Source organism: Ceratotherium simum, chromosome 22 (assembly GCF_057802395.1).
Source record: "Ceratotherium simum simum isolate JZ-2026a chromosome 22, ASM5780239v1, whole genome shotgun sequence".
Taxonomy (NCBI): Eukaryota; Metazoa; Chordata; class Mammalia; order Perissodactyla; family Rhinocerotidae; genus Ceratotherium; species Ceratotherium simum.
Window position 1 is genome coordinate 18,730,457 of NC_141921.1, and position 24,203 is coordinate 18,754,659.

The 24,203-nt window shown below is 39.5% G+C and overlaps 1 protein-coding gene and 1 long non-coding RNA gene across 5 annotated transcripts in view; one reads left to right on the top strand and one right to left on the bottom strand.

Moving 5' to 3' along the window:
* LOC106801167 (uncharacterized) overlaps positions 1 to 19,267 on the bottom strand; it is a 28,274-nt gene extending 9,007 nt beyond the window's left edge. Inside the window, exons 1-3 of one of the 3 annotated variants that reach the window (XM_087446200.1) lie at positions 19,164 to 19,267; positions 18,073 to 18,131; positions 8,929 to 9,055 (exon numbers count right to left, since the gene is read on the bottom strand). In XM_087446200.1, coding sequence (XP_087302326.1) covers positions 8,929 to 9,055; positions 18,073 to 18,087 — 142 coding nt within the window. In that variant the 5' untranslated portion in view covers positions 18,088 to 18,131; positions 19,164 to 19,267. The other 2 variants (XM_087446201.1, XM_087446202.1) reach the window with 2 other exon arrangements.
* A 63-nt stretch (positions 19,268 to 19,330) lies between these two features.
* Positions 19,331 to 24,203, top strand: part of LOC147914083 (uncharacterized) — a 34,016-nt gene continuing 29,143 nt past the window's right edge. For both annotated transcript variants that reach the window (XR_015555784.1, XR_015555783.1), the window contains exon 1: positions 19,331 to 19,433. This is a non-coding gene — a long non-coding RNA (uncharacterized LOC147914083). The remainder of the gene's footprint in view (positions 19,434 to 24,203) is intronic.

Here is a 24,203-nt window from a genome sequence, read left to right on the forward strand (position 1 = left end):
GTATCAAAGCTAAGCAAAAGCATGTTAATCGTCCTGTCTTTTCTGGAGACTCTGGAGAATGGAAATTTATATTTCCATTTACGTACTATATTTCGGTATTTATATACTGATTAACACTTGCTACGGATTGAAAAACATAACTTTTTTTTTTTTGGTGACGAACATTGGCTCTGAACTAACATCTGCTGCCAATCTTTCTCTTTTTGCTTGAGGAAGATTGTCCCTGAGCTAACATATGTGCCAGTCTTCCTCTACTTTGTATGGGGGTCACTGCCACAGCATAGCTGAAGAGTGGTCTAGAACCTGTGAATCCAGGTATCTGAACCTGTGAATCCAGGCCACCGAAGTGGAGCGTGCTGAACTTAACCACTAAGCCACTGGGCCAGCCCAAAAAACATAACTTTTAAAACATGTTAAAATCTTAAGGGTAACTAATGGAAGGATAAAAATAAGAGGTTGAATTTCAAAACAATAATAGAGGGAAAAAGGAAAGAAACAAGAATTCATTTAGAACTTCCAAATAATAAGGGGGGGGCTCTTAAACAGAATTCATAAAATGTCAAGAATCAAACCACTTAACTGACACACTAGAACAGATGGATCTAGTAGATATATACAGAACATTCCATCTAAAAACAGAAGAATACACGTTCTTTTCAAATGCACATGGAACATTCTCCAGGACTGATCACATATTAGGCCACAAAACAAGTCTACATAAATTTAAGAAGATTGAAATAATACCAAGCATCTTTTCTGACCACAATGGTATGAAACTAGAAATCAACTATAGGAAGAAAATCAGAAAAGCCACAAATACATGGAGATTAAACAAAATGCTACTGAACAACGATTGGATCAATGAAGAAATCAAAGGAGAAATCAAAAAATACCTGGAGACAAATGAAAATGAAAATACGACATGCCAGAATTTATGGGATACAGCAAAAGCGGTTCTAAGAGGGAAGTTTACAGCAATACAGGCCTATCTCAACAAACAAGAAAAATCTCAAATAAACAATCTAACAATGCACCTAAAGGAACTGGAAAAAGAAGAAAAAACAAAGCCCAAAATCAGTAGAAGAAGGGAAATAATAAACATCAGAGCAGAAATAAATGAAATAGAGACTAAAAAAACAATAGAAAAAATTAATAAAACCAAGAGCTGGTTCTTTGAAAAGATAAACAAAATTGATAAACCTTTAGCTAGACTCACCAAGAAAAAAAGAGAGAAAGCTCAAATAAGTAAAATCAGAAATGAAAGAGGAGAAATTACAACAGACACCTCAGAAATACAAAAGATTATTAAGAGAATACTATGAAAAGCTATACGCCAACAAATTCGACAATCTGGAAGAAATGGATAAATTCTTAGAATCATACAACCTTCCAAAACTGGATCAAGAAGAAATAGAGAATCTGAATAGACCAATCACCAGTAAGGAGATCAAAACAGTAATCAAAAACCTCCCCAAAAATAAAAGTCCAGGACCAGACGGCTTCCCTGGTGAATTCTACCAAACATTCAAAGAAGACTTAATACCTATCCTTCTCAGACTCTTCCAAAAAATTGAGGAGGGGGGGAAGCTCCCTAACTCATTCTACGAAGCCAACATTACCTTGATACCAAAACCAGACAAGGACAACACAAAAAAATAAAATTACAGGCCAATATCGCTGATGAACATTGATGCAAAAACCCTCAACTAGCAAATCACATACAACAATACATTAAAAAGATTATACACCATGATCGAGTGGGATTTATTCCAGGTATGCAGGGATGGTTCAGCATTTGCAAATCAATCAACGTAATACACCACATTAATAAAATGAAGAATAAAAATCACACGATCATCTCAATAGATGCAGAGAAAGCATTTGACAAGATACAGCATCCATTTATGATAAAAACTCTGAATAAAACGGGTATAGAAGGAAAGTACCTCAACATAATAAAGGCCATAAATGACAAACCCACAGCTAATATCATCCTCAATGGTGAAAAACTGAAACTTATCCCTCTAAGAATAGGAACCAGACAAGGATGCCCACTGTCACCACTCCTATTTAACATAGTACTGGAAGTCCTAGCCAGAGCAATCAGGCAAGAAAAAGAAATAAAAGGGATCCAAATTGGAAAGGAAGAAGTGAAACTCTCACTATTTGCAGATGCCATGATTTTATATATAGAAAATCCTAAAGAATCCACCAAAAAACTTTTAGAAGTAATAAACAAATACGGTAAAGTTGCAGGATACAAAATCAACATAAAAAAATCAGTTGCATATCTATACACTAACAACGAAGTAGCAGAAAGAGAAATTAAGAATACAATCCCATTTACAATTGCAACAAAAAGAATAAAATACCTAGGTATAAACTTAACCAAAGAGGTGAAAGATCTGTACACTGAAAACTATACGACGTTGCTGAAAGAAACTGAAGAAGACACAAAGAAATGGAAAGATATTCCATGCTCTTGGATTGGAAGAATTAACACAGTTAAGATGTCCATACTTCCTAAAGCAATCTATAGATTCAATGCAATCCCTATCAAAGTTCCAACAACATTTTTCACAGAAATAGAACAAAGAATCCTAAAATTTATATGGAACAACAAAAGACCCCGAATAGCTAAAGGAATCCTGAGAAAAAAGAACAAAGGTAGAGGTATCACATTCCCTGATTTCAAAAAATACTACAAAGCTATAGCAACCAAAACAGCATGGTACTGGCACAAAAACAGATACAGAGATCAACAGAATAGAATCGAAAGCCCAGAAATAAACCCACACGTCTATGGACAGTTAATCTTTGACAAAGGAGCCAAGAACACACAATGGAGAAAAGAAAGTCTCTTCAACAAATGGTGTTGGGAAAACTGGACAGCCACATGCAAAAAAATGAAAGTAGACCATTACCTTACAGCACACACAAAAATTAACTCAAAATGGATTAAAGACTTGAATGTATGACCTGAAACTATGAAACTTCTAGAAGAAAACATAGGCAGTACGCTCTTCGACATTGGTCTTAGCAACATATTTTCAAGTACCATGTCTGACCGGGCAAGAGAAACAGTAGAAAAAATAAACAAATGGGACTACGTCAAACTAAAAAGCTTCTGCACAGCAAAGGAAACCATCAACAAAACGAAAAGACAACCTAACAATTGGGAGAAGATATTTGTAAACCATACATCTGATAAGGGGTTAATCTCCAAAATATATAAAGAACTGATGCATCTCAACAACAAAATAAAGTACAACCCAATTAAAAAATGGGCAAAAGACCTGAACAGACATTTCTCCAAAGAAGATATACAGATGGCCAACAGGCACATGAAAAGATGTTCAACATCATTAACTATCAGGGAAATGCAAATCAAAACTACAATGAGATATCACCTCACGCCCGTCAGAATGGCTATAATTAACAAGACAGGAAATAACAAGTGTTGGAGAGGATGTGGAGAGAAGGGAACTCTCATACACTGCTGGTGGGAGTGCAAACTGGTGCAGCCACTATGGAAAACAGTATGGAGATTCCTCAAAAAATTAAAGATAGAACTACCATATGATCCAGCTATTCCACTGCTGGGTATTTATCCAAAGAACATGAAAACACCAATGCGTAAAAATACATGCACCCCTGTGTTCATTGCAGCGTTATTCACAATAGCCAAGACTTGGAAGCAACCTAAGTGCCCATCAAGGGACGAATGGGTAAAGAAGATGTGGTATATATACACAATGGAATACTACTCAGCCATAAGAAATGATGAAATCCAGCCATTTGTGACAACATGGATGGACAGTGAGGGTATTATGCAAAGCGAAATAAGTCAGAGGGAGAAGGTCAAATACCATATGATCTCACTCATTAAGTAGTAGATAATAACAACAACAAACAAACACATAAAGACAGAGATTGGATTGGTGGTTACCAGACGGGAAGGGGGGAGGGAGGAGGGCGAAAGGGATAATTAGGCACATGTGTGTGGTGATGGGTTGTAATTAATATTTGGGTGGTGACCATGATGTAATCTATGCAGAAATAGAAGTATTAATGATGTACACCTGAAATTTATAGCATGTTATAAACCAATGATACTGCAATAAACAAAAAATTTTTAAAAATTAAAAAAAAAAATGTGAATGGGCTAAATTCCCCTTAGAGTCTTAGAGACTCCAAGATTAGGTTAAAAAAAATCTAGCCATATTCAGCTTGCAAGAGACAAAAATATACCAGGCAAATGCTAAAAAGAAAGCAGATGAGCAACATTAGTATGTGACAAAGCAGAATTCAAGGCAAAACACACTAAACAAGACAAAGGTATAATCCATTAGTAGAATATAACAATCATAAAAAAATTGTCAAATCCAAAATCATTGCATAAACCTTTTAAAAACTCTAAGCAGATATGTACATAAGAATATTAATTGCAACATTATAATACTGCCAAACTGGAAATAGCCTAAATCTCCATCAAGAAGAGACTAGTCAAATGAATTCTAGTGTTTCTGTACAAAGGAATACAGTCCAGCTCTTAAAAAAGGATGAGGTTAAAAAATAAAAAGAATGAGGTAGATCTGGATATACTGATGTGGAATCATGTCCATGATGAACCAGTGACTAAAATGTAATGAGGTTACAGAATGGACAGAAAAATAGATATCTGTGCCTCGGTTTCCTCGTCTATAAAATGCAGATGATGTTAATATCCATCTATCTCACAGGGTTACTGTGAAGATCAAATCAGTTAATTCCAGTGAAGTACTTTGAACAATGGCTGGCATACAGATATTTCCATTGGGTCGTGGGTGTTAAAAGCCTTAGAAGATACAAACACTTTGACATAACAATTTTCTACCTCTAGAAAGTTGTCTTAAGGAAATAATCAGACAAATGTACAATAATGTAGATTAAAGCACCATTTAACAGCAAAATAAGAGGAAAGGAGACATATATTCAACATGCTATGATCTCAATGTTTGTGTCTCCCAAAATGAATACGTTGAAACCTAATGCCCAAGGTGAAGGTATTAGGAGGTGGGGCCTTTGGAAGGTGATTAGGTCACAAGGGTGAGCCCTCGTGATTGGAATTAGTGCCCTTTTTAAAAGAAGCCCCACAGAGTCCACTAGCCCCTTCCGCCATATGAGGATACAAAGAGAAGTCTGCCACACGGAGACCATACTGGCACTCTGATCTTGGACCTCCAGCCTCCAGAACTGTGAAAAGTAAATTTCTGTTGTTTATAAGCCAGCTGGTCTGTGGTATTTTGTTATAGCAGCCCAAACGCACTAAGACACAATAATAGTGGATTGTTTACTGAGTGTTCTTCCTCCAGATATGCCCAATGCTTGCTCCTTCACTTTCTTCAGATCCCTGACCAAATGCCACCTTACCAGAGAAGCCTTTCCTGATCACACTCACTCTACCATTACCCCCCCCTTTCCTCACCCTGCTTCAGAGCACTATCATCATTTGATACATACATATTTACGTTTCTCTATTGTCTATCTCTCTCCCCACTGTAAGTGCCACATGATGAGACTTTGTTTTGTCCACTGCTGTATCCCTGGTGTCTAGAACAGTGTCCATTATAAATATTTAATTCAATTAATAAATGTTTGGATAAATCAAGGTATTTCCATACAATGGAATACCATGCAGCTATTAAAATTGATAGGGATTCATGGATGGGCTTCAGGGAGTTGATGAATCTCCTGAAATATATATAAAATTTTGTATGCAAAATGTACTTCTGTTAACTTTTAGGGGTAAGGATCTTCTGCGATTGGTGAGTCAGAAAAGATAAAAAAATAGAAAGATGGGCACAATATATTAAGTGTAAAGTGCAGATTACAAAAGTATGAATTGTATAACACCATTTTGTATAAGTACATATTTACATATGTGTATATATTATGTATGAGAAATAATAACGGAAGTGTACACATCAAATCTTACAAGATGTTTTCTGCGGTTTGTGGGTTTGATTTTTTTAACCCCAACCCCTTTACTTTGGTTTTTTGTTTTTGCTGCAGTGTTTTGTTTTGTTTTTTAATAGACTTTATTCTATAGAGCAATTTTAGATTCACAGCAAAATATAACAGAAAATGGAGAGAGTTCCCATATGCCCCCTGCCCATTCCCCTTTTCCCTCAACAAACCTCCCTCACTATCAACATCCCTCGACAGAGTGGTACATTTGTTATAATCAATCAACCTACATTGACACATTATCATCCAAAGTCCAGAGTTTACAATAGGGTTCATTCCTGGTGTATGGAAAACATTCCATAGGTGTTGTATAATGACAAATGTATAATGACATGTATCCACCATTACAGCATCATACAAAATAGTTTCACTGTCCTAAAAATGCTCTGTGCTCTGCCTATTCATCCCACTGCCCCTCTAACCCCTGGCAACCATATTTTTATTGTCTCCATAGTTTTGCCTTTTCCAGAATGTTACATAGTTAGAATCATACAATATATAGCATTTTCAGATTGGCTTCTTTCACTTAGTTATATGCATTTAAGTTTGCTCCATGTCTTTTGATGGCTTGATAGCTCATTTCTTTTTAGCACTGAATAATATTCCATTTTTAATGGAATATATTTAAAAATAAAACGGGGAATGGAATTTCATTAATCATCTGTATTTTCTAAGATTTATTTTTTTTTCCCCCCCAAAGCCCCAGTAGATAGTTGTATGTCATAGCTGCACATCCTTCTAGTTGCTGTATGTGGGACACAGCCTCAGCACGGCCAGAGAAGCAGTGTGTTGGTGTGCCCCAGGGATCCGAACCTGGGCCGCCAGTAGCGGAGCGCACGCACTTAACCGCTAAGCCACAGGGCCGGCCCGAAAATATATTTTTTCAAATCCAATTTTTATAATTTTGTTTACATTTAAGATGATGAGCTCAACAATTCACAGACTTCATTCAAATTTCACCAATTTTATATGTACTCATTTGTGAGTGTGTGTACTTATTTCTACAATTTTATTACATGTATAGATGTGTAACTACCACAGTCAAGATATAGAACTGTTTTGTTTTTTTTTTATAATTTTATTTATTTATTTATTTTTCCCCCCAAAGCCCCAGCAGATAGTTGCATGTCATGGCTGCACATCCTTCTAGCCCCTGCACATGGGACACGGCATCAGCATGGCCGGACAAGCGGTGCGCCAGTGCGCGCCCGGGATCCGAACCCAGGCCACCAGCAGCGGAGCGCGCGCACTTAACCGCCAAGCCACGGGGCCGGCCCAAGATATAGAACTGTTTGATCACAAAGATCCCTTGTGTTACTCTTTTATAGCCAGATCCTTCTCACTCCCCTTCTCCCCATCCCTAATCCCTGGCAACCACTAAGCTGTTCTGCATCTCTATAATTTTGTCATTTCAAGAATGTTATATAAACAAAATCATATGGTATGTAACCTTTTGAGACTGACTTTTTTTTACTTAGCACAAGTCCCTTCAGATCTATTCAAGGTGCTGTGTGAATCAATTGCTTGTTTCTTTTTACTGCTGAGTGTTCCATAGCATGGAAGTACCACAGTTTGTTTAACCATTCACCAACTGAAAGACAACGATATGAAAAGGTTTTGATTTGAACTAGAGTTTTAAAAGATCAGAGTGATTGCCATATGAAAAATAGGCTGGGATGAGGTAAGGGAGGAAGGAAGACCAGGTAGGAGGCTATTCAACAATGAGGGAGGGCGGTTGATTAGATTAGGGTAACAGCAGTGGAGGTGGTAAGGAGTTATTTGATTCTGGATATAATTTGAAAGCAGAGCTGACAGATTTGCTGATGTATTGATTTGGAGGTGAGAGAGAAAGGAGTCAGAGATGACTTCAAGGTTTTTGGCCTAAGCAACTTGAAGAGTGGCGTTTCCGTTTTACTGTGAGGAAAAAAAGACTAGCAGAAAATCAAAAGATGGTAATTCCTACTTTACAGACAGGCAAAGAATAAAAAGACTATGAGTCAGTGAGAGTGTGAAGAATGGGAATTCTCATGATGGGATATAAATTGACTCAAACTTCTCAGGGGGCAATTTGATAGTAAAGTAAATATATAATCTCTGATCCACCAATTCCCCTTCTAGATATTTATTCTATAGAAACACTGGAACAAGTATCCCAAAATACATGTACAAGGACATTTATTTCAGCATTATTTATAATAGAGAAAAATTGGTATCTTAAATATCCATCAATAAAGCATTGGTTAAGAAGTTAATTTCAGTACATCAATATATCACACAACGGAATATGATACAGCCATTAAAAAGAATGAAATAGGTTTAAATACTTTGACATGTAAAGATATCTAATATATTATTGACTGAAAGGAAAGTTGTAGAACTCATTTCTGTAAAATAAACAAATAGATAAATACATGAACAGACATAAAATAAATATATGTGTGAGCTATATATTTTCTGCCTGCTTATATGCAAATATAAATAGAAAGTAGCCTAAAAGACACTTTTTACTTTATGTGCAATATACTTTGTTTTAATATTTTTCTAATTAAAAAGTAATTACAGGGAGGGGGGAGGGGGAGTGACTGTTTAATGGATATGGGGTTTTCTTTTGGGGTGATGAAAATGTTTTGGAACTTGATAGAGGAGGTTATGTAATAAATACCACTGAATTATACACTTTAAAACAGTTAACTTTATATTATGTGAATTTCACCTCAACAAAATGAAGAAAAAAAAGACATACATATGCGGGGGCCGGGGGGACTCAGGTTTTTACTTAAGTAGCAACATTTTTCTTTCAATAGTGATTTGGACACTCTGATATCTGACTCTCAAGCCCTCGCTTAGTTAAACGCTTTAAGAGCCGACAGCTTTTAACAACCAAGGAAACAAAAATTCTTGAAGAGTAATTGTCCTCACCCACTGAGACCAGGTTGCCATAGATCTCCAGCATCACCTCTTTGTACAGGGCCCTTTGTGCAGGGTCTAGTTGCCCCCACTCCTCCTCGGTGAAGTCCATGGCCACATCCTTGAATGTAACAGGTTCCTAAAACACCAATGAACAGTAATGAGCAACCATCTACACCAGTGTTCGTGGTACAAAGGGTAAACTTGGCAACACTGAGAAAGGAAGACAGAGTCAAAGGGACTTCAGAGCTCTGCCCCGAGCCATAAGGATAATTAAAAGAACAATAAGAAAATTTAAAAGATACATATACCTAATGCAGAGGCCCACCAACCCTAATAATACAAAGGGCTCTTAAAAATCAATTTAAAAAAGATATAACGCTCCAGTTAAAAATGGACAAATGAAAAATGATCTGAATGAGTACTTCCTAGCAGAAAAACAACTGGCCAATAAACACATGAAAAGATATGCTGCCTCACAAATTATCAAAGAAATGGACATTCAGATAACAATGAGCCATTATTTTCCCCATCCATTGGGCAAAGATTAAGACTTATCATACCCATTACTAGTGAGAGTGTGAGCAAACAGGCACCCTCATATACTGTTGAAAGGAGTATAAACTGGTACAAAATTTTTTGGGGAACAATTTGGCAATATTTATCAAACATATTCTTTGATCCAGCAATCGCAATTCTACAAATTCATCCTCACTAAGATAACTAATGACTTCCTTGCTGATAAATTCAATGCAAAGTTTTCAATTCTTTTTATGCTTCATTCCTTGGCATTATTTGGCCCTGCTGACACAAACTCTTCCTCAAAACTCTCTCCTCCTAGTCTGGATATCATAGTAATCTGGTTTTTCTCCTACCTCTCTGATCACTCTTTCTCAATCTCCTTCTCTACTCAACTCATCAATGTTGGGGTTCCCTGGGTTGGAGCCTAGGCCCTCTTCTCACTCTCCCTGTGTGATCTCATCTATCCTGATAGCTTCAAATGCCATCTGAATACTGACATCTCTCAAATGTACATTGGTAGACAAGACCTCACGCCAGACCTAGAGTTCCAGACCCAGCTATCTGCTTGATGAACATCCAGGGTGAAGCACAGTGCCTGATCTATAACAGATAATCAGTGAGTATCTACCAAGTGAAATAAATCTCCACTTGGATGTCTCAAAGGCATTTAAATCAACATGCTCAATTCTGACTTTATCTCCCTTTCCAAACCTGCTTCTCTCCCAGTGTTCCCTAACTCAGGAAACCATACTTCCAACCACCCAGATATTCAAGTCAGAAAAACAGGAGTCATCTTGACTTCCTCCCTCTCACCCCTCATATCTGATCCATCACTAAGTCTTTTTAAAGGTCTCTTTTATCTCTGCTGCCACCACTTGATTCTGACCCACCATGATCTCTCACTTCTGCCTCCTAGTTGGTCTGTACCATCTTGCCTTCCTGCAACATAACCTCTACTCTGGCCCCTCTTTTTGCGCCCATTCCATAACTATCTGTGTTCTTCAATGGTCTTCTCTGATTATCTTCTTTTTCTTTTCTTCTCACATATTGACCAGATGATCTCAACCAAGCGTATGACTTTAATGACCATATACATGGTGACAACACAGAAATTTGTATCTTTAACCTGGGTCTGTCTCAAACCTTGATATCTGCCTTCTAGACTTCTTTAATTGGGTGTCCCACAGGCACTTCAAACTGTCCTCTAACTCCCCCCTACACAGACACACACACACACACACACACACACACACACACAGCCTCCATCTCCTCTGTTCCTTATCTCAGTGAAGAGTATCACCCTTCACCTAGCTGTCTAAAACTTGTTTCAGCCTTAACTATTCCCCTTTCCCTTATTCTCCACAACTATACACAGACCCATAATGTTATATATATGTTTTAGACCCATACTTGGAGATGTCCATATTCTTTATACACTTACTTATCTACACAGCCAGGTTCCATTACATTTGATTTCAAAGGTATATTTTCACATTAAGTTCACTGAATGCTGCCTAACTAGGCAGGCTAACGGATACTTTTATTATTAAACAAGATCTATCATTCTTTTTAGTAACCCAGCACCTTTAAACACCTGTCCTATGTCTAGGGAATTCTTCACCTTATGAATTTGTGTGTCCCCAAGATAGAAGCCAGAAACTAGCTTGCCATCATCCCTTGTAGCTTGGTCGGCCGACCAGCTGCATTTGCACAAGTCTTTAATTCAGAAGCTAGTGGCTGGAAATGGTAAGGACAGCAGCAGAGGCAACCAGCTTCCTGAAGAGTAGAAGCAAATGTTCTAGGGGTGGTGTCTAGGGTCCCGGGTCAGCAGTGCAAACTGTGGTGTCTGGCCCAGCAGCAGTGGTGTCTCCACTGGGACAGTCCAGCTATGTGATTTGGGCATTGTTCCAAACTGTGTGGCTTCCAGGCCTGTCTCTCTGGCTGTTGAGGAGATTCTATGAGCTACCAAATATCCTTCAATAAATTCCTTTTAGCTAGAGTGAGTTTTTGTTATTTGAACCTAAGAATTTAGACTGATACCGGTGGCACTAGAAAATCTATTACATATATAACCATAGCAAGTGAAAGAGGAAAATCCATATGATCACCTCACAGGATGGCAAAACAGCATTTAATAAAATAAATCAACTTCTAATTTAAAAAGACTTTTAAAGAACTTTGGTCTAGGTACCTGGGATACATCAGTGAAATAAAGAGTCAAAATATAAACCCAAATGAGAATAACAGATATCAATATGCAATGATAATATTTTTAAACAGTAACTATTTGCTTAGGAGTTCAGAACTCTTCTGATAGATCATATTGACAGTTTCTTGACTCCTATTTTCCTGAAATGGAAAGTTTTCATTTGAGTAGGAAGATGTCATTCCTATTTTCAAGCAAACCTGTAGGTTCTTAGACTATCTTACAGACTAACTACTACTAAGTGTAAACACAGCTGCATTCATACCTGAATAGAGTGGACAGGTATTAAAATGCCCTTGATAAGAACTGGCAGTTTTGGCAATAGGCAAGCAGGTGTCCTATGAACTGAAAAAGATTTTCTGGGATTACTTAAAAGCTAGTGCTTTTCTTCCCAATTACTATAAAACGTCTAATATGAATAAGGATGTGATAGATCTTTTAGTGTGGTTATTTGTATTTATTACGGTTCTAAGAAGAAAGACTAAGTTGTATCATGGGAAGACTCTAAGAATGAAATTCAATGTCTTTTGTAAAGCTTTGAAATAATTCAATAATGATTTGTTAGTCTTGAAATTCAAGCATCAAATCATTCATGCTTAGTCTATAATAACTGTAACTCTTATTTTCTAAGAGTACATATTATATGTGACAAAGGTACACTTAAGACGTATGTTCTAGATACCTATCCACTGTCTTAATTCTGTTTCTCAATCATCACAAACTTATTTCCAATATAAAACATTCATCATAACACAGTGAATTAATGCAAAATTGCTAAATCTAGAGATACAGCAACTTTAAAACAAAGCTGATCAAAATAAATTCCCAGTAATTAGGCATGTTCATACTGCAGCACTCATTTTCAATTCTTAATTATCAGAAGCTTTTGGGAACTGGCTGTAAAAATGAAAATATTCAAGTTGGTCTTGAATATAGGGACATTGCTAATATTTTGACTTGGTCTTGAATATTGGGAGATTGACAATATTTGTTAAGGAATTTGTTTTACAAATTTACTCAGGTACATACATAAAATTGGATTTGTTCTTAGTCAATAATGAATAATCGCATCAGTTACATTTTGTTATTTTCTAAAATTTATTCCTAAATATAATAGAAATGTATAGAAATATAATAGAAATAACCTATACAGTAGGTTTAAATGCCTAAACCCACAGTTTTTAATGCCCAACCCAAGGTTTTATTTCAGCTATTAAAGAAGAAGCAACCTCAAGTGTATATATGGCTGTACCACTACAGATTAAGCTGAAAAATCATTTGCAGTGTTGAAATGTTCCCATGTCTATAATGATCCTACATACGGTGAGTAGGACAGGCACACTTAAGTTAGCTGCCAATAGAAATGAAACCTCTCAGCCTATGATCTATTTGCTCTTATGCAAAGAAAGTACAATCTCTGGTTTTTCTTCATATTCCTTGCTTCTAGAATGTCTCTGCAATACAGTTGTACTATTTATTCACTTGGCTGAGGATTTTTTCCACATGCTGCATATTCTTTTTATATAATTAAAAAAATACACTGGGAACTCTGAGTCTGTAATCTAGCCCACTAGTTTGATAGAGTGCTGGCTTGTATTTCTAGCCTAGACACTTAAATTATGACTTTTTGCCTAGGGTATGTATTGATATAATTACCATTCATCTATGGAAAGAAAATTTGATGATAAAACAACAAACATTTCAAATAACCCCCTCCCCCTGCCACTGCAAAGAGAATCACATTTCATTTGCTTTTTTTTTTTTTTTTCTTTTGGTGAGGAAGATCAGCCCTGAGCTAACATCCATGCCAATCCTCCTCTCTTTGCCGAGGAAGACTGGCACCGAGCTAACATTTGTGCCCATCTTCCTCCACTTTATGTGGGACGCTGCCACAGCATGGCCCGACAAGCGGTGCGTCGGTGCGTCCCAGGATCCGAGCCCGGGATCCGAACCCGGACCGCCAGCAGCAGAGTGGGCGAGCTTAACCGCTATGCCACGGGGCCGGCTCCTCATTTGCTACTTTTTTTCTGATAACAAAAGTGCTAATTATTACAGAAAATAAGAGAAAACTACAGAAAAGAATACAAAATATATAATCACATTGCTCCAAAATAACTACTACAGCAGTCCCTCCTTATCTGCCCGAGATACATTCTAAGACCCCCAGTGGATGCCTGAAAGCATGGACAGTACCAGACCCGATATATACTATGAGTTTCCTATAAATACATACTTATGATAATGTTTAATTCATAAATTAGGCACAGTAAGAGATGAACAATAATAATAAAATAGAACAATTATAACAATATACTGTAACAAAAATTACCATAGATCTTAGCAACCTCAGCATATGATTCTTTTTCTTTCCTGATTAAGTTAAGAACTTTTACCTTTTCACCTACAGGAAGCACTTTATGGCTTTTCTTCGGCATATCTGAATTGCCAGCATCACTACTCTTGCACTTTGGGGCCATTATTAACTAAAATAAGGGTTACTTGAGCACAAGCACTGGGATACCGAGACAGTCATCTGATAACCTAGACCTCTACTAAATGACTAATGGGCTGGTAGCACATACGGCATGGATACGCTGGACAAAGGGATGATTCGTGTCCCAGGAAAGAGGGAGCTGATGGCAGAAGGCAGGAGATTTCATCACACTACTCAGAACAATGTGCAATTTAAAACATATGAATCGGGCGGCCCCATGGCTTAGCGGTCAAGTGCGTGAGCTCCGCTGCGGGCGGCCAGGGTTCGGATCCAGGGCACGCACTGACGCACCGCTTCTCCAGCCATGCTGAGGCCGCGTCCCACATACAGCAACTAGAAGGATGTGCAGCTATGACATACAACCATCTACTGGGGCTTTGGGGGAAAATAAATAAATAAATACATAAAATTAAAAAAAAAAACATATGAATCGTTTATTTCTGGAATTTTCCATTTAATATTTCGGACCCCGGTTGACTGCAGATAACTGAAACCATAGAAAACAAAACCGCAGATAAGGGGGGGTGGACTACCGTATTTACATTTTGGCATATATACGTAAATTTTTAAAATTAAGGATATTCTTTACCTCTTTTTTTAACATTTTTCAATTAAAATATCATGAACATTTTCCCTTATTAGTAAATATTCTCCTACATCTTGTTAATGGCTGCATAGTGGTTTATCTTATGGATATATCATAATTTATTTAACAATCTCCTGGTATTGGACACTTAAGTTGCTTCCCAGTTTTCACTATTATAATGATACTGCAAGTTATATCACTGTATTTAAATTTTATGCATTTATCAGTTCTTTTTCTTATGGAAAATTCCTTGAAGTAGAATTGTTAGGTCAAAGGTATAGGCATTTTAAAGACTTTTGACACTTATTTCCAAAAGCCCTCCAAAAAGTTTGTAGAAAAATGACATTTAATTTAACAGTTTTACTAGACATCTCTGCCAATTTGATAGGTGGCAAAAAAATCCATTATATTCTAATTAACATTTCTAATAGAAATATTTTCTAATAGAAAAAATTCATTATATTCTAATTAACATTTCTTGGATTACTAGTGAAGTTTAAAAATACTACACCAGATGGTAAAAATATTTATAAGTTTTACAGGTCAACACCATTATTTTACAAAAACAAGGAATTTCACCTAACTAGAAACAAAGAACAAGGAATACTCTTTTCCCCACAACTGAAAAGGAAAAATAAAACAAAACAACCCAGTGAACTGAGAGCAGAGTGACAGTCAGTTGGAAGGGATAAGGTTTGCCCCTTGGAGAGATGCCAACAGCAGCACTGCTATGGGATATGGAACCTTGTACCAGCTGCAGGGTGGGGAGCTTAGCTTAACCTGGGACCTCTGAGGAAATGGAATCACCCCACGTTAGGAGCAGAAGCAAATTCTCTCTGGAGATAATTTCCCATAGGACTCATATCAGTGAGCTCACAATTAAAGTCACCAAAGGTGAGAATCAGCAGAAAACAGATTTAGACTACCACCAATTATAGATATTTAAACTATCAGATACAGAACCTGAACAGCAATACATGAATTATTTGAAAAAATAAAAGATGCAATTATAAGATGATTAAGCAAAGAAATTATCTAGAAATAACATGCAATTGTGAAAAAAATAACAAATGGAATGCCTAAAGATCATTAAAAAGGACCTTCTAAAGAATGTATTCTGGGAAAAGAAAAGTGATTCCAGAGGAAGGGCTGAGATACAAGAGGGAATAACAAGCAAATAAGTGGTAAATATATATGCAAATCCAAATGAACATTGTCTGTATAAAATAATAATTCTCATAACATCTAAGTTATTAAGTTTAAAAGACAGAACTAAAATGCAGAAAACAATAGCTTATAAGTCAAGTGGGGATGTGACCAGTAGTAAAGAGTTTTAAAGTCCTTTCATTATTCTGAAAGGCGTTAAAATATTTAAACTCAGACTTGCAAATATGCGTGATAAAATTTCAAGGGTAACCATCAGAAGAATAGATATAGGTTATAAATTTCAAAGAAGTACAGAGCGAAAAAAAAACCTCTCACCACCTAAAAACCAACAACAACAACAAAGAGGTAAGAAAGGAGGGAAAAAACAGGAAAAAAAGGACAAATAAAATATGTAAGATAGTATAAACACATCAAATAGATCAATAACTACACTAAATGCAAATAGACTAAACTTGCCAGTTAAAAAGGCAGGGATTATCAGATTGAGGGGGAGAGGGGGAATTCAGCTATAAACTGTTAACAAAAGATACACCTAAAGCATAAGGTCATGAAAAAGCTAAAAGTCAAAGTATGAAAAAAGATAAACTATGCAAATAATAACCAAAAGAAGGCTGGAATAGCTATACTAACATCAAACAAAATACATTTCTAGACAAAAAGTATCACTAGTGATATAAAATGTGACTACATAAGGATAAAAAGTTCAATTCTCCATGAAGACATAAGAACTCTAAAGTTTTATGTACCTCATAAAATATCCTCCAATTACATTTTAAAAAATGGAAGTACTACAGAGAGAAATTGACATATCCACTACTCAAAGAGATTCCACACATTTTTTCTCAATTATTGATGGGTCGAGCAAAAAAAATAAATCAGTAAAGATACAGAAATTTTGAACAAGTCAGATCTTATGGACACCTATAGAAGTTGGCACCTTCTGTTAGAGAATATACATTCTACTCAAGCACCCACGAAACACTGTAAAAACTGATCATAAAGGCCACAAAGCAATTATTAACACCAAAAAAAGCGGAGACTTAAAAGAGGTATGGAAGCTCACCATACACTCCAGTCTTCCCTTTAAGAAATATAAAGCTCACCTCCTTCAGGAAGTCTTCCTCAATCACCGGGTGCACACTGATTTTTCCCCTCCTCTAGCACAGACACCACTGACTGCAGTCCTCAAACTGGCACTTAAGTACAGCTTCTTCTCATTTTATTTAATGTATACATGAGTAGTCGAGTAGTCCTCCCTTACCCGTAGTTTCACTTTTTTTGGTTTCACTTCCCACACTTTCAGTTACCCAAGGTCAACCATGGTCTGAAAACGTGAGATGGAAAATTCCAGATATAAACAATTTGTAAGTTTGAAATTTCGTGCCAGTTCTGAGTTGCCTAGCGGCCTGCCTGGAACATGAATCATCCCTTTGTCCAGTATATCCACGCTGCAAACACTACCTACCCATTAGCCTGTCAATTAGGAAAAAACATAGTATATATAGAGTTGAGTACTATCCATGGTTTCAGGCATCCACTGGGGATCTTTGAATCCCTCCCCTCGGATAAGGGGGGACTACTGTAATCTCTATTTTATACATGGATATATTGATCTCCCCCAAAGAAACCGCACACTTTGAAGTAAGAACTGCATCTAAGTCAATTTGTTTTGCTCTTACAAATGAGCACAGAGCAGCCATGACTAAGTAGAGAAATGAACAAGCATCATGTTAGGTACAGAAAAGACCAAAATTAAAGAAGGGCACCAGGCAAGAAGGGAGCACTCCCTTTGGAGTTCTTCATTTCACAGATTAGGCCCAGTCCTCTAGATGTGGACAATTTAGGCTCCGTCCCTGGATAAGAAGACTTGTCCATGGACAACATGTACATCAGAGGCAATAGACCTAGAGATGAATCCTGGCTCCACCATTTAACAGCTTGGTGAACTTTACACGTCTCTACACCTCACTGAGCCAGTTGCTTCATCTGTAAAATGGGAATAATATCCACTTCTCACAACTGTTGTGAGAATTAAAAGAAAAATCAATGTTGAGTATATCTAGCATGCAGTAAGTGCTCCATAAATGTTGGTTTCCTTCTTTCCTAAGGAAGAAAGAGGAACTTATCTTTTTCCTCAAGAGTAGACACCTTCTGGACTGAAAAACAAAAACTGCACCTCACCTGGGAATTGGTCATCTCTTCTTCCTCTTGGGCAAGGTCAGGGAGTTAAGGAGGCAGAGCTGGAGGAGAAAGGAGCCATGAGACACCAAGCCTGCCTTGCAGCTTGCAGAGTGGCCAGCTGGGACAACTGTTTCTGCCCCGCCTGAACTATTCCCTCAACCACCCTGCCCTACAATGCCTTCTCTTCTCCACCCTATAGATTGTTCACCATCTCAGGTAAATCGTCTCCCCTCTATTCTGAGTCAAAACCTCCATGGTCTCTCCCTGTTCTCTGAAAGTGGCCACCTGATCCAAGCCTTGCTAAGTAACCTCTGCAGCCCCAGCAGCTCCAGAACCCCTTCCACCTCCAGACTCCAGCCTTGGCTCATAGTTTTGGCAGGAGGCCTCAGGTCACAGGTGTGTCCTCTCAAGATGGGTACCAGCTGCCTGTGGAGCTGCAGCCTTCATTCGTAAGAGCATGGCTTATTCCTATGGGCTCAGGAACAGCTTTTTCTTGGCTGGCATTTTTCTCCTGGGCCCCAAATCTCTGTACCCCCAGCCAGAGTCCCACAGTCGGAAACCCAGCTAGGCTCAAAGTTACACTAAGCTCCTCCCTGGATACATACCTGGAGGAACTCAGGCTAGGGACCTCTGGACACTGGGATTGCAAAGCAGGCGACTAAACACTTAAGGAGAAACCTGAGGCACCAAAGCGTGGAAGCACCCTGCACACACTGCTCCGTGAGGGGAGATACGCGGCGGACCCGCTGCTATCCAGGGATCGCGGCCCCGATTTGGGGTGCTCACAGCCAGGAGCAGCGGGGCACAGGGCTGCGAAGACAAGGCTGGAGTCTGAAGGAGAAAGGGACCCTGAAGTCTTTCGGGTAAAGTAGTCCTCCCTTACCCGTAGTTTCCACTAATGCTCCTGCCTGCGGTGAGTAGAGCTGGGTAAAGTGACCACTTTAGAGAACCTGGAAGCATCCGACCCTCCACAGCCAAATCGCGGGCGCCACACTTTTTGGGACCATTGCTCCAGGAGCCCCAGATTTGGGGTTTCAAGTCCCTCAATCTCACCCTCACTCTGGCCCTCTGATCACCATCTCCCCGCTGACCTAGGAGCGCCTCCAGTCTTGCCGCGAGTAACCGCGGGCGCTGCGAATAGCCGCCGAGTCTCACCTGCCCTGAACCTGCATGCAGGGCCAACTCCGCCGCCCGGCCGCACTGCGCCTGCGCGGAGTGGGCTCGCGGCACCTCCCACAAGCCCGTGCGGCGCGCCGCTTCGGGCCACTCGGCTGCCTCCTGGGTTACTTGTGCCGCCGGACGGTGCTGCGCTCGCTTTCGCGGTGTGGCGTGTGGAGACTCCACTTTCAGCCTTGCCAAGGGTAGAAAAATCACTTTTTAATTTTATTTCCTGGGATCCTATAATGGGAGTGCCGACAGCCTCCTTCCTTCCGAGGTAGAAGCTCGGGCTGTACGGCGGAGCTCCAAGCGCGGCGGGCGGGGATGACTTCTTCCCCTCGCACTTCGGAGTCTGGCTGCTTAGGGGTTAGGGACTCAGAGAGGGGAGAGGGACTGGTGTCTCTCACTTGGCCTGTGGCCCCCCTGGAATGCCACCGCACAGGCGCTTCCGGGCGGGCAGGCGTGCTAAGGCAGGGTCCCCAGGGGCTGGTATCTGCGGCCCTCCCGCGCAATTCTCTGATGGGTAGCTCCACCCCAGTGTGACCCGTTCCAACCCTCTGGGTCCATCCCCCGCCCCCAGGTAGTGTACTTCACGTGGTGTCCACTTGGCCGCCCCTCTGTCTGCGTTGCTGTTTCTATACAGGCTTTCAAGCTGCTTCTTGCAAGTAGCCCCAGTCTCCATGGGGGAATCTCTTGGAATCCTTCTCATTCGATTTTTGGAGAGAAATACCAGGGCATTCTCCTCCAGGGCTGATTCAAGACTCTTCTGATTCCCACTCCTCCCCTCCAGCCAATCTTCTAGTTATATGAGGTTGTGGGTGTGGGTGGAGCAGGCCTGGGAAGATGGCTGAGGATAGAGAAATTGGTTTGGTCACCTTGTAATAAGTCCTGGAAGTGGAGAGGTTGCCTGGCCCACAATTATTTGTGGCTCTTTTTATAATGTAGAGTATTTGATGGTCCTCACTTGTTGATCCACGTTTCCATTCCTGGGCTAAAGGACAAATCCTGCTTAAGATCTGTTAGAGTTACATCACGTTCTGCACATGGATGTATCAAAAATTGTAAACTGTTCTACCATTGTTGAAACTGTAGCTGTGGTAGTCAGCACCATTCGCAAATATTCTGGGTTTCCTCTTCTCCTAGTAGGTGGTAGAATTGCAATTTCCCATTTCTTGGAAGTTAGTGGTGACAATGTGACTTGTTTGGCCACACAATATGAGCAATGTAATGTGTAGTATTGTAATGTAAAGTGTGCCACTTCCAAAAGGAATCTTTTAAGAGCTAAGGCACAATTTGTCATGTTTCTTTACCCTCTGCCCCAGAAATTGTAATGTTCAGTGTGGCAGGCAGCCTCTAAAATGGCCTCCAATGATCCCTTCTCCTGATATTCAAGCCCTTATAATCCCCTCTCCTTGAGTGTGGGCTGAACCTAGTGACTTGCTTCTAAGGAACAGAATATGGCAAAAGTGATGGGATATCACTTCCAAGATTAGGTTACAAAAAGACTCTGGCTTCCATCTTGCTTGCCCTCTTTACCCTCCCTCACTCCCTGACTCTAAGAGCAGCCAGCTGCTTTGTTGTGAGCTGTTCATGTGGTACATGGGGAGGTCTGTGTGGCAAAGAACTGATGTCTCCCGCCAGGTAGGACCTGAGGGCTGCCAACAGCCACGTGAATAAGTTTGGAGGTGGATCTGCTGAGGCCTGCCAGTCACCACATAAGTGAGCTTGGAAGCATGTCCTTCCCTCAGTTGAGCCTTGAGATGACTGCAGCCCCAGCCAACACCTCAGTTGAAATCTTAGACCCTGAGCCAGAGGATCCAGTAAAGCTATGACCAGATTCCTGACCCACAGAAATTGTGAGATAATAATTGTTTGTTTTCAGCTACTAAGTGTTGGAGTCATTTGTTATGCAGCAGTAGATAACAAATACGTTCAGGATGATTCCAGAGTGAGGCAATGTGGAGTTGAGTCCCCAGCCTGTCCAGTATGGGCATGTGTTATGGGTGAGAAAGAAATCTTTTTTATTATAAGCCACTAAGTAGATTTGAGGGTTGGTTGAGTACTGCACTAAGCTATGCAACTGTAAATAACATAATGATAAACATCTTTGTACATAAGTCATTTACCAAGTTTCTAATCTTAAGACAGATTCTTAGAAATGGAATTGCTCAGTCAAGTGGTATGAAGTTTTAAGACTTTTAATGCACATTACCAAATTATGGTCCAAAAGGTTATGCCAATTTACATTTCTACCACTGAGGAGGAGTTTGATTCACCAAACCCTGACCAGTTTATTTGCCTTGCAATCATAAGCATATATGTTGATGTAAAAACCTGTTCATTCCCCCTTCCTAAGTATTTTTTAAATATGATGCTTTCTATCCCCCAGTACCACAGTCTTGGTTGAGGCCTTCATCATTCCTTATGTGGCCCACTGCAATATTCTACTACTGGTCTTGCTTTCTCTAATCAATCTGCCACACAGCTTGCCTAAATGATCTTTCAAAAAATATTAACCTGATCATTATTCTCCTGCTTGAACTACTTCAATGCCAACCCCTGTATTAGTTACAGTAGACTAAACTGCTGTAACAAATAAACCTTATAATGCATTGACTCAGGAAAAATAGAAGTATATCTCGTCTTCATTTCACAGTCCAGGGAGGTGGTCCATGTTGATGGGCAGCTCTTTTCTGTGTGGTCATTCAGTGACTATCTTTGTCCTTTCAGGCTGCTATAACAAAATACCATAGAACAGATAACCTATAAACAGAAATTTATTTCTCACAGTTCTAGAGGCTAAAAGTCTGAGATCAGGACACTAGCATGGTCGAGTGAGGGCCTTCTTCTGGGTGGCAGACTTCTCCTTGTATCCTCAAATAGGGGAAAGGGCTAATTAATTCTGTGGGGCCTCTTTTATAAGGGCACTAATCCAGTCATGAGGACTCTGCCTTTATGACCTAATCATCTCCCAAAGATCCCACCTCCTAATACCATCACCTTGAGCATTAGGTTTTCAACATTTGGATTTAGGGGAGGCACAAATAATCAGACCATAGCAGTGACCCAGACTGACAGTGGCTCTGCCTTCTTCAACACATTGCTTCCAAAGTTGCTCTGGCTGACACATTCTAGTCCCAGAGGAGCATCTCCACTACCACTTTAGTCCAATACACCATCATCTCTTGTCTGGACTCCGAGGCAATTGCCTCTTAACTGGTATCCCTGTTTGCCCTCTTGCCATTCCTGTAGGAATATATTCCCTACATTCATCCAGAGAGAACTTTTCAAAAGTAAATGAGACTATACCACTTCTGCTCAAAATCTTCAAAGCCTCCTCTTTAGGTGTCCTGAGACCCAGTTCTAACATGTGTGTGTGGTTGGTGGGGGAGAGGGTCAACACACCAACAACAGGCAATGCTTCAACACCAGCTTGGTGTCCTACAATCCACCTCAACTCTGACACTACCCAGAGATAGTGTCAGATTCCACCGGTTAAGGGTTCAGTACTATAAGACTTCCCCCTACCCGCCCACTTCAAAGGTCAGTTACAAGATCAGGTTGTTACCTGTACTTCTGACCAACTGGCTATAAATTAGAGGTTCCCAAGACCCCTTCCTTGGGTTCAATTAACTTGCTGGAGTGGCTCACAGAACTCGGGAAACCTGTTTACTTACTAGATTACCAGTTTATTATAAAAAGATATAACTCAGAAACAGCCAGATGGAAGAGATGCATAGAGCAAGGTATGGGGAAAGGTCTCAGAGCTTCCACACTCTCTCTAAGCTTGCCACTCTCCCGAAATCTCCATGTGTTCACCAACGTGGAAGCTCTCCAAACTCTGTCCTTTTGGGTTTTTATAGCGGCTTCATTACATAGACATGATTGAGTAAATCATTGGCCATTGTCAATCTCTAGCCCCTCGCCCCTCCCCAGTGGTGGTGGGGGAGGAGGGGACTGAAAGTTCCAACCCTCTAATCACATGGATGGTTCTCTTGGCAACCAGCCCCCCATCTAGGTTACCTAAGGACTTTTCAGAAGTCACCAATGAGGTGACACCTCATAACAAAAAAGGTGTCTTACAACAAAAGACACTTTTATTTCTCTTATCACAGGAAATTTCAAGGATTTTAGAAGCTGTGAGCTAGGAACTGTGGATGAAGACCAAATATATATGAGAAATATATTTTGATCATCTGAATGACCAAAATATATTTTTTATAAATCACAATATCACACCTTCCCATCACATTTAGATTGAAATCTCACATAATCTGGCACCTGTCTAATGCAGAAAACTCATCTCCGCTTCACTGCTCCAGCCACACTGGACTTCTTGCTGATATTCAACAGGCCAGACTCAGTCTTGCCTCAGGACCCTTGCATGATCTTTCCAAGTCTCCCTCCATCACTGCATTCAGGTCTCTGTTTAAAGGTCTCCTCTTTCCAGAGGACTTCCTTGGCCACTCTATCTTAGTTTCCTATCACATTCAATCTCCTCACAGGTTTTTAAAAATATTTGAATTATTAATATCTGAGATTACATTTGATTATTGTTTTTTGAGTTCTCTGAGTGCTGCTATCTTGCCTTTTTTGCTCACTGCTATATAATCAGTATACAGTCAGAACAGGGGTCAGCAGTCTACACCCTGAGGACCAAATCTGGTTTGCTGTCTGTAAATAGTTTTATTAGAATACAACCACACTCATTCGTTTACATATCTGTGGCTGCTTTCATGTTACAGCAACAGAACTGAGTAGTTTTAACAGAGACTGTATTGCCCACAAAGCCTAAAATATTTAATATCTGGCCCTTTGCAGAAAAAGTTTGCCAGCCTCTGGTCTATAGCAGTTAATATTGATGCATCAGCTTTCTGTTATTTGCCTAGTGAATCTTGTTTCATTCCTTTATTTTTCATCCTTTCTCTATGATTTGGCTTCAATGGTCTTGCTTTCAGTTTATATCTAGATTT